This window comes from Ostreococcus tauri, assembly GCF_000214015.3.
Source record: "Ostreococcus tauri WGS project CAID00000000 data, contig chromosome 08, whole genome shotgun sequence".
NCBI classification, from domain to species: Eukaryota; Viridiplantae; Chlorophyta; class Mamiellophyceae; order Mamiellales; family Bathycoccaceae; genus Ostreococcus; species Ostreococcus tauri.
Window position 1 is genome coordinate 175677 of NC_014433.2, and position 9928 is coordinate 185604.

General features: G+C 59.7%; 4 protein-coding genes across 4 annotated transcripts; 3 read left to right on the forward strand and 1 right to left on the reverse strand.

Annotated features, from left to right (window-relative positions):
- Positions 1 to 410: 410 nt before the first annotated feature.
- Positions 411 to 3479, forward strand: OT_ostta08g01070 (Armadillo-type fold; the record flags this gene model as incomplete). The annotated part of the gene is made up of 1 exon (XM_022983516.1): positions 411 to 3479. The coding sequence occupies one exon, from the start codon at positions 411 to 413 to the stop codon at positions 3477 to 3479; it is 3069 nt and encodes a 1022-aa protein (XP_022840930.1).
- A 146-nt stretch (positions 3480 to 3625) lies between these two features.
- Positions 3626 to 6151, forward strand: OT_ostta08g01080 (LETM1-like; the record flags this gene model as incomplete). The annotated part of the gene is made up of 1 exon (XM_022983517.1): positions 3626 to 6151. One exon carries the CDS (start codon positions 3626 to 3628, stop codon positions 6149 to 6151), a length of 2526 nt encoding a protein of 841 aa, XP_022840931.1.
- A 138-nt stretch (positions 6152 to 6289) lies between these two features.
- Positions 6290 to 8650, forward strand: OT_ostta08g01090 (unnamed product; the record flags this gene model as incomplete). Its single annotated transcript, XM_022983518.1, has 1 exon — positions 6290 to 8650. One exon carries the CDS (start codon positions 6290 to 6292, stop codon positions 8648 to 8650), a length of 2361 nt encoding a protein of 786 aa, XP_022840932.1.
- Positions 8651 to 8792: 142 nt separating this feature from the next.
- OT_ostta08g01100 (UbiA prenyltransferase family) lies at positions 8793 to 9928 on the reverse strand (the record flags this gene model as incomplete). The annotated part of the gene is made up of 1 exon (XM_022983519.1): positions 8793 to 9928. A coding segment is annotated over one exon (1136 nt), but the record flags the coding sequence as incomplete, so codon positions are not given.

The following is a 9928-nucleotide window of genomic DNA, read 5'->3' on the forward strand; positions in this document are numbered from 1 at the left end:
ACGGACGCGCGCGAGAATCGCACGCGAATGTGTCAATGTGTCAATGCCCACCCGTCGCCGCGCGCGCGCGTCCGGCGCCGCGCGTCGGACCCCGACGCGCGTGCACGACGGTCGCGCGCGCCCCCGTCGCGCGTCGCGATCGAACGCCCTCGCGCGCGCGACGCCGGGGCCGTCGGCGTCGGCGCGGTGGAGTCTCACGGTTCACACGCGGACCTTTATTGGTAGGGTTTAGGGTTTAGGTAGGGCTGCCCGGCGACGCGTCCCGTCGACGCGGCGTCGGTGCGTCGCGCGCGCGTGAGACCGCGCCGGACGCCCGTCGGCGTCGTCGTCGGCGTCGTCGGTCTCCTCGGCGGCGTCGCTGCGAGCGAATCGCGCGCGAATCGTCGGTACATCGTCGCGATCGAGGCGTCATGGATGATGGCGCGCTCGCTCGGACGCTCCTCGACACGCTCTCGCCCGACGCGCCCACGCGCGCGCGCGCGACGGCGACGCTGGAGTCCCAGAGTCACGTCCATGGGTACGCCCTGGCGCTCGCGCGCGCGGCGCTGGATGGTGAGGCGACGGAGACGCACGGAAGACAATTGGCGGCGGTGCTGTTGAAGCGACACGTTCGCGAACGGTGGACTTCGGACGACGGCGCGCCCGGGGCGATGGGCGCGAGCGAGCGAGAGGAGGTGAAGCGGATGCTCCCGATGGGGTTGAGTGATCCGTCGAGTAAGATGCGAAGCGCGTTCGCGGCGGCGATCGCGCAGGTGTGCGCGAACGAGGGCGGGGCGTGGGAGGCGCTGGCGGAGCGGCTGGTGGAGGGCGTCCGCTCGAAGCGGTCGAAGGAGGAGGTGTTGGGGTGCTTGAAGTGTTATGAGTACATCGGGGGGGAGATCGATGCGAAGGACGTGGCGATGTTTGGACCGAGGCTGTTTCCGGAGTTGCTCGCGTTGGCGCGAGACGCGGAGGATCGAGCGGTGAGGAGACGGGCGAGCGGCGCGTTTACGTCGACGCTGCACATGCTCACGTCTCTGAGCGGTGAGGAGCAACGCGCGATGAGAGACATGATGGTCCCTTACCTACCGGTGTGGCTCGAGACGGTGAGTTTGGAGCTCGAAAGCGTGCCGAATCCGAACGCGTTCGACGAATGTGCCTCGACGCTCGAGGCGCTCAAAGGACTTTCGCTCGCGGTGCAGTACTTCACCAAGTCCGCGGGCGAGACGCTCATGCCCGCGCTCTCGCGAGGGGCGATGATGTTTCACACGATCGCACCGATTTGGGCGGCGTACTCGGAGGAGCAGGAGCACGTCGATTTAGGAAACGAGAGCGACGGCGACACGGTGAGTTTCGACGCCGTCATCACCGAGCTTCTCGAGCTCGTGATTCAAATAGCAGAGCAGCCGAAATTGAATAAGCTCCTCGAGGCGAATTTATTGGACACGATTTATATCACGATAGGATACATGACGATGTCGACGCAGCAGGAGGCAGAGTGGACGGACGATCCCAATCAATTCATCGCCGACGAGGAGGAAGATTTTTCAAACGTGCGCGCGGCATGTGGGCTCATGCTGGATTCGCTGAGCAATCGTTTCGGACCAAAGTGCGTCGGTGCGCTCGCGAGCGCGGCGGAGAAACGCATGGTTGAGTCGATATCGGCACGACAGTCCGGTGACGCGAAGTGGTGGCGCGCCAGGGAGGCGACACTGCTCGCCGTGGGGACGCTGAACGATGCCATTGTGGCGTCGGCTCAGAAGGCGCGAGAGACGGGTAAGCCCGCACCTTTGGACGTCGCCGCGTTCGTCAAGGCGGTCATCGACACCGACTTTCACGAGAGCACCGCGTTGAGTGCGCCGTTCTTAAGAGGTCGAGCACTTTGGATGTGCGCGCGTCTGTCGAGCGCGGTGCCGCCTGCGATGGCGGAGACGGTGCTCTCGTGCTCTGTGAGCTCCATGGCGCCGGATTTGCCGCCGCCGCTGCGCATCGGCGCGTGTCGCGCCATGGCGGAGTTCTTACCGTTGGCGAAGCGCGAGGTGATGGCTCCGTACGTGGGGGAGATTTATAAAGGCTTAGGCGGTTTGCTCGTTGAGGCGGGCGAGGAGACGATTCATCTCATTCTCGAAGCCATGCACGTTCTCATCAAAGCGGATGCGGAGGCGGCGGCAGCGTGGTTGGGCGCGCTCACGCCAGCCGTGGTGAAGATTTGGGGCGAGTACGTCAGAGATCCGCTGATAAGCGCTGACGCATGTGAAGTCTTCGAAGCGCTCGCGGCAATTCCCGCGTGCCAGCCGCAGTTACACGCCACTCTGGTGCCGACGCTGTCCCACATCCTCGCGTCGCCGAGCGAGCAACCAGACATGCTCGTTGAGGCCACTCTGGATTTGTTGACGATCATTCTTCGTCCGGCGGGATTGGCGGAGGCAAAGGCAACGCATAACGCGTGCTTCAAGTACGTGTGCGGACTCATCATGCACAGTGATGACGCGGGCGTGATGCAAGGCGCCGCGGAGACTTTGCGCGCGTTCCTGCGCGCTGGCAAAGAATCCATGCTCGAGTGGGGCACTGGGAACGAAAACGTCGGCGGTGGTGACGTCTTGCGCGCCATGTTCGAAGCCGCATCCAGGCTGTTAGACCCCACCCTCGAAGATAGCGCGAGCTTGACCGCCGCGCCGCTCATGTGCCAAATGCTCCGACGACTTCCCACAAAGGTTGGTCCAGTTCTTCGCGACATCACCGCCGCCGTCGTAGCACGTCTGCGTTCGTCTAAGCAACCGAACCTTTCGGCGTCACTTTTGACCGTCTTCGCTCGCATCGCGCACTTCGACGCCAACGCCTTCATCGAGCTCCTCAGCTCGCTTCCGAGCGGCGGTGAGGAGCCGAACGCGTTCGATTTTGTCATGCGACAGTGGGTGGAGAATCAGGGCATGGTGTACGGCTCGTTTGATATAAAGCTCACGACGAGCGCATTGGGGATCATCCTGAGCACGCAACACGCCGCGCTGAGCGCCGTCATCGTCAAGGGTCAGATTGTGGAGCACCCTTCGGAGAGTGGTCGCATCCGAACTCGACAGCGCGCGCGAGACGTCGGTCCGGAGGAGTGGACGCGTGTGCCCCTCTCCTCAAAAATCGTCGAAGTCTTGGCCGATGCCCTCATTGAGCTCGAGGAATCAGCGAATGAAGACCTCGGTTTCGAAGACGAAGAGTGGGAGGAAGACGACGACGCCTTCGACGCCTTCGACGACGCTGGTGAATTCGCCCGCGACGAGGGCTTCACCTCGGGCGACCTCTTCGAGCGCCTACTCATGGCGAAGGGTCTCGCAAACTTCGATCCCGACGACGACGACGAGGCGGAGGATCCGGTGAACGATATCGACCTCCGCGCCTTTATACTGGACGGATTGCGCTCGCTACACGCATCTGGGGCGCTCGTACCGCTCGCTCAAAACGTCGGCGCAAGGCAACAGCGCGCGATGCACGAAGCGCTATCCAAGTAATCGTAGACGCGCTCGCTGCGACCCGAGCTTCTGGTAACATCAGTCTCAAACAACATTCCTCACTCACACGCGCTTGATCGGATCGCACACCGCACGCGCGCGACTCCGAACCGTGTCGCAGAAGCCGTAGAACCCATCCGCGCGCGATGCGGCGCGTTCTGGACGTCATCGGGTCTGCGAGAGCGATTCGCGACGGGTCGACGAAGGCGATTCGTTGGGAATCCAGCCGTGGTTTCGCCTCGTGCGCACTCCGTGTCGCGGTTCGTCGCGTCTCGGCAGTCGACGTCGGTGCGTGCGATGTACATCGACGTTCGTTGAGCGCGCACGGGGGGGGTCACGCGCGAGAACGCGCATGGACGTCGACGAGGGGGTTCGCGGGGTCGGCGGTGGTGGAGCGACGCGGAGCGGAGGACGTGGACGTGGACGACGTAAGAGTGATTCATTCGAGAGTGAACGCTAGAGCGTTGGTAAATGTACAATGTGATCATAATGGATGGCGCGGGCGTGGGATCAGGGATACGAACGCGACTCATGTCGCGTTGAGATACGCGCGCGGGTTCGCGGCGGAGCCGGTGAAGCAGGAGGACGAGAGCGAAGAGACGATTCAAGTTGACCTTCGAGCATTGGATAAGGCGCGGGCGGAGATCGATAAGTTGCATCGCGAGCGACAATTGAAGTCGTGGCAGCGCGCGTACGCATCCGCGGTGGGTGGGGTGGCGTACGTGGCGTCGTACGGACCGTGGGTGCTTTCGTTTGGCAAAATGTCTAAAGAGGAGTGGCGCGCCGCGACGAAGAAGGGATGGGCGCACGCGAAAGAGGAGGCGCATCACTACTGGTCAGGGGCCAAGCTTCTTTGGGTTGAAGTAAAGATCGCGTCGAGGCTTTCGTGGCGGTTGATGAGCGGCTCAGACCTGTCAAGACGCGAGAGGCGACAGTTGACGCGGACGACCGCTGATGTGTTTCGATTGGTGCCGTTCGCCGCATTCGTGCTCATTCCGTTCATGGAACTGTTGTTGCCCGTCGCGCTAAAGATATTTCCAAATATGCTCCCCACAACGTTCAGAGACGAGCTGAAGTACGAGGAGGAGCTGAAGAAGAAGCTCAAGGCAAAGCTTGAGGTGGCGAGATTTTTGCAGGACACAGTGAGAATGATGGCCAAGGGATTGAAGCACTCTCGAAACGGCGTGACTCGAGAACGCGCGGACGAGCTCTACGTCTTCATGAAGAAAATCCGCACCGGAATGAAGGTGACGAACGAGGACATTACGAAGTTTTCCAAAATCTTCAACGATGAGTTCACCCTCCATCAAATCAACCGCGCGCAGTTGGTAAACATGTGCAAGTTCGTCGGCATCGCGCCGTACGGCACCGATACCTTCCTGCGTTTCCAACTCCGAACCAAACTCCGAGATCTTAAGAACGACGATAAGACGATATACTTTGAGGGATTGACGAACATGACAACGAGCGAATTACGAAGCGCGGCACGCGCAAGAGGCATGCGCTGGGAGTGTGAGAGAGATGAGCTCATCACGCAGCTTGAGGACTGGCTCGACCTGAGCCTGAAGCAAAAGCTTCCGCCGACGCTATTGTTACTCTCTCGCGCGTTCGCGATCACCGCCACATCGGCGGACATTATGGTTGACAACAAGTCCAAGGTGTTGGAAGACATCACCGTAACCTTGGCGTCGTTGCCCGAGGACGCAGTCGACTCCGTCGCGTTGGATGAAGGTTTGGCGACGCAAACTGCCGCGAACAGAGAAGATTACACAAAGAGAATGGAATTCGTCGAGAGAGAAGAAGAGATTATTGAGGAAGAAAGAGAAGCCGCCGCCGCACAGGAAGAGAAGAAATCTCCGGAGCCAGAGACCCTGGATGTGGCCTCTGCGGAGATGACGGACGTGACGACTGCGAAAGCAAAACCGATCCCACCCCCCGCCGATGGCGATGATGCCGATGCAGAGAGCTTACGTCAGTCAGAGCAAGCAATAAAAGACGAAGAAAAGAAGACGTATGCGCGAGAGCAACGTGCGAAGCGCACCGCGCAACTCTCTCGTCTGCTCACGATGGTTTCGGACGCCTCATCTGTCTCTGTCGAGCGCGCGGAGTTGATGATGCTCGTCAAGAAAGGTGTCGAAGCTTACTCTGACCGCGTCGAGGCGGCGCGTTGCGCGCCTGAGCAAATTGCCGTTGACCAGGAGGCCATCGACGCCATCAAGGCGCAGCAGGATAACGAAGAGGCAAGGCTCTCGAACGAGCTCGCCGATCAAGTCAGCAAGCGCGTTGATAAATTGCTTCAATCGGCATGCAATGATATAGAGGAAGCTGAGCGTCGCATTGGCGATAAGCTTCGCGTGCTCGACACCGATTGCGACGGAACTATCACGATGGCCGAGTTGATGAAAGTCCGAGACGTCTTAGGCTCGGATCAAATCAGCGAAAGCGACGAAATCGATCTGGTAAACATTCTGAGTAGTCTGATTCGCTCGGACGGCACGATCGCTGTGAATGATCTCAGAAAACTTACCAGCGAGGTCATCGAGAAGGACCACCTGGAGGATATCGAGGAGGAAGATGAGGTTGCGAATGAGTCCGCCGTTGCGCAGGAATCCGAATCCATCGCCGATCAGACCTCGGTCGATTCTCCCGTCGACGTACCTTCGAAGAAGTAACGATTAGTCACATCCTTTAGACAGTTTAAAGCACCGGCTATCAAGCACCGCCGGCTCCGTCATTTTGTTGTAACAACGACCCAACAACGACACCATTTCGTGGCTCCCGTGGATCAATGTTTTCGTAAACACAGCACAATGCGCGTCGAGGACTTCCTCGCGGACGCCGACAAAGCGTTCGGACGCTCGATGTACAGCTCAGAGCCCTCTGAAGCTTCCTACACGTCCTCGCGCGGTGAGAGTGCATTCAACCGCGCAGAGGAAGATTCTCTCCCGTCCGCCCGCTCTCATCGCTCGCGCGATCCCTCGGCGTACGCGCGCAACGCCCGGGATCCTCCAGTGACGACGCGACGAGTCAAGACGAGCGAGCGGTCAGACGAGAGCGCGTGGGTAACCATGCGCTCGGTGGCGCAGGCGCTCGCGAGCAACCGGGCCGCGAGCGCGGCGCAACGGCGAAGGTTCTGCGACGTCTTACGAGAGCGAGCGACGAGCGTAAGAGGGGTGTATGAGATCGCGCGCGCGCCCGGGGCGGTGAGCGCGCTGAAGCGGTTGACGGGAGACGCGGACGCGGACGCGAGGCGAGGCGCGTGTGAGGCAACGAGGGCGTTGGCGAAGACAGAACTCGGCGCGTCGTTATTATGCAGTTCGGACGAGGAGCTTAGAGAGGCGTGGGGTGTGATTCGGTTGTGGGAGTGGCACATGGCGCTAGCGCGAGTGCGATGTACGTTCGGATTGAGGGCGTACGCGAAGTGTCGAGTCGCTTTTGTGGCGTCGACGGCGCTCCCAATGAAGGCTTCGGGTGAGGTGGTTGACAAATATTTATCGAGGCAGACGTTTTTCCCCTTGCAATCGAACACGGCGCCGACATTTTCGCGCGACGTGTCCATCTTGGCCGCGATCGCCAGGACTTTGAGTCGAAGTGAAGAGGATCCGGATATTTTGTTGTCGGCGCTCGGAGCGCTCGACGAGATCCTGTCGACCATCAACTGTTCAGTCGAAGGCATACCGTTGGCCGACAACGCGATGAACGCCGCCGCGCGGCAATTGGCGAAGTCCACGATCACAAGTTTGGCCGCGATCGATCCCGTCGACGCGTTCACGCAATCGGAATGGACCTCGGCGGTTCGACGCCCCGGATTACGAACACGACTCGCCAAGTTGGTATCTCGTTGGATTTGTGGAACACCAACCTCAAACGCAGACGGTGAGGAGCAGTCCGATTCTGAGGACGACGAGGGTGAAGGAGGTGAAGATACCAAGGAAAAAATCTCGTCTCGAGGCGGTATGGCGCACGCATCCGTGCTCGATGACGCATTGTATAGCCATCTGCTTGCGCTCTCAGTGCACGAGTCAGACGCCAACATTCGAGAGAAAGCAAATCGCATCCTGTACGATGCTACGCTGACCTGCGAGAACAAATCAATCGGTAAGAAGGTGTACGAAGCTCTCATCGGAAATGACAACCTCGCGCGCGCGAGCGCACTGTCTTGGATGGCATACTTGTTCGTGCAGCACGTGCGAACGGTTCGCGCGTTCGTCACGATACACGACAAAGAAAAATGGCTTCTGACAAAGACGACCAAGTACCTGCTATCGGACGAGGTGTTGCGGTCGGCGGCAAAGGGTCTTTCGGAAAACTCAGAATCGATTCGGCTGGGCGCGACGCGGATGCTTCGCGCCGCGTGGGACGCTATTTCAGCGACGCCGACAGCAGCACCGATTATGGATCAAGAAGAAGAACGAGAACAGCCAATTGCGGACAACGAACCGATTCTCGTTGATGAGAGGTTTACGTTTAGGAGCCGTGAGAGGTGGCATATATTCGTGAATAATGGCATCATCGACGCGTTGTGCAATATGCAACGCAGTCGAGCGCCAGGGGCGGCACATCTCGCTGACATGACTCTTGATCATTTTTACAAGACGGAGCAAGCCGCGCTCAAGTTCCTCTTGGCGCGCGAGGCACCGAAGACCGAGGAGGAGAAACGCGAAGCGATGAGACGTAGGATAGAAGAACACAAGGATGACTTCAAGGGGAAAAGCTCGCTCGCCATTGTCAAGACGGCCACTGACGAGGTAGGTGAGAAATCAGACAAGTCTTCTCCAAAGGTTGTCGGCGACGATGTCACGCCGCAGCGCGCGCGGTGGCACGAGCACAGATCGAAGCACAAACCAATCATATCAAAGTTTACCGACGTTGACAACATCGAGGGCGATGATCTCCAACGCGACGGATGGCGCGCCAAGGTGGAAGATTACATATTAGCTGGCGGCGCCGGAGGAAGAAAAACCGTCGACGGTGAGCAGCGTCGAGGCCCGTACGAGCGCGCGGTTCTGCGCGAAAGCAAGATCGGGATCGGCGCCAAGGGCTCAAAACTCCCGAGTATATGGTGTCCGGACGCCGGGGTTGGCCCTTACGTGGAAAACGTAGATTCGACGCCGAAGAAGTCGAGCGCGCGAGTGTTCACGCGCCCGTCCGAGCGACGCAACATGTCATGAGTCGAAACCGTTCGAAGCGTGTCTTGGAATGTGGCACCAGTGTACAAACCTTAGAAACAGAGCGACGATCGCTGTCGAGCGCGAGCTGCGATGGATCGAATGTATATCATTTAATCACTAGAAGAAATGTCGCGACGCGCGCTCACATCAGACTATTCACGTGGTGGCCCCACGCGAGGCCCGTGAAGAGTAAACCGAACACCAAGAACGGTTGCGCGCTCGCTTGGTACTTGACGTCGTTCTTGATGGGGTCCGGTAAGAAGAACTTGAATTGCGCGTAAATTTGCGGGGCGATCATGCAGAAGAGGACGTTGGAGTAGAATTCCTCGCCAATCGCGCGTAGGTAGAAAGCGACAAAGAGCTGGGTGATGTCAATCGTTCCGACGGTGATCCACTTCGCCTTCTCGACGCCAAAGGCGACCGGGAGCGATTGCAAACCGAGTTTGCGATCACCCTCGATGGACTTGAAGTCGTTCACGATGGCGATGCCCAAACCGGCGATGGAGTACAAGACGGTGAGAACCATCACGTCGGGCGTCAGCGTCCCGAAAGTCGCTTGACCCGCCCACCAAGGAAGAGCTATGTACGACGCACCGAGCGCGTAGCACCCCTTCCAGCCTTCCGCCTTGAGCTTGAGCGGCGGCGCGCTGTAAATGTAAGAGATGTACGATCCGAACAATGCCAAGAAGAACACGATGGGAAATCCGTGTTCGCACCACCGATCGAGCTGCAGCGCGCACGCCCATCCACCGACCAGCAAAACCGCAATCTGCGCCTTGACCTCATTCTCCGAGATCGCTCCGCTCGGAATCGGTCTGTACGGCTCGTTGATCGCGTCGATTTCTCTATCGTACCAATCGTTGATCGTCTGCGTGTACCCCGTCAAAAACGGCCCGCTCATCGTCATGCACAGCATCGCCTTCCCGATGTTATCCAGATTCCACTCGTAATGCCCACTCGCCGCGGCGCCGCACATCACCCCCCAGATCAGCGGCACCCACGTGCCGGGCTTTGTCAGCTGCACGCGAATCTTCCAAATGTCATCCGTCTCCCCCGCCCCCTTGAACCCCAACAACTGCCGGACGTTCGCCCCCAGTTCCGTCGTCGTGACGTCATCCTTCGTATTCTCCGCCTTGATGTTCGCGTCCTCCGCCTCGACGCGCGCGACGACGCGCCTCGTTCGCCGCGTCGTCCACGTCCCCGGTCGCGCGGCCTCGATCGTCCGTCCACCCTGGCTCTGTCGCCCGCGCGCGCGCGCGTCTCGCGCGCCGTCCAGCG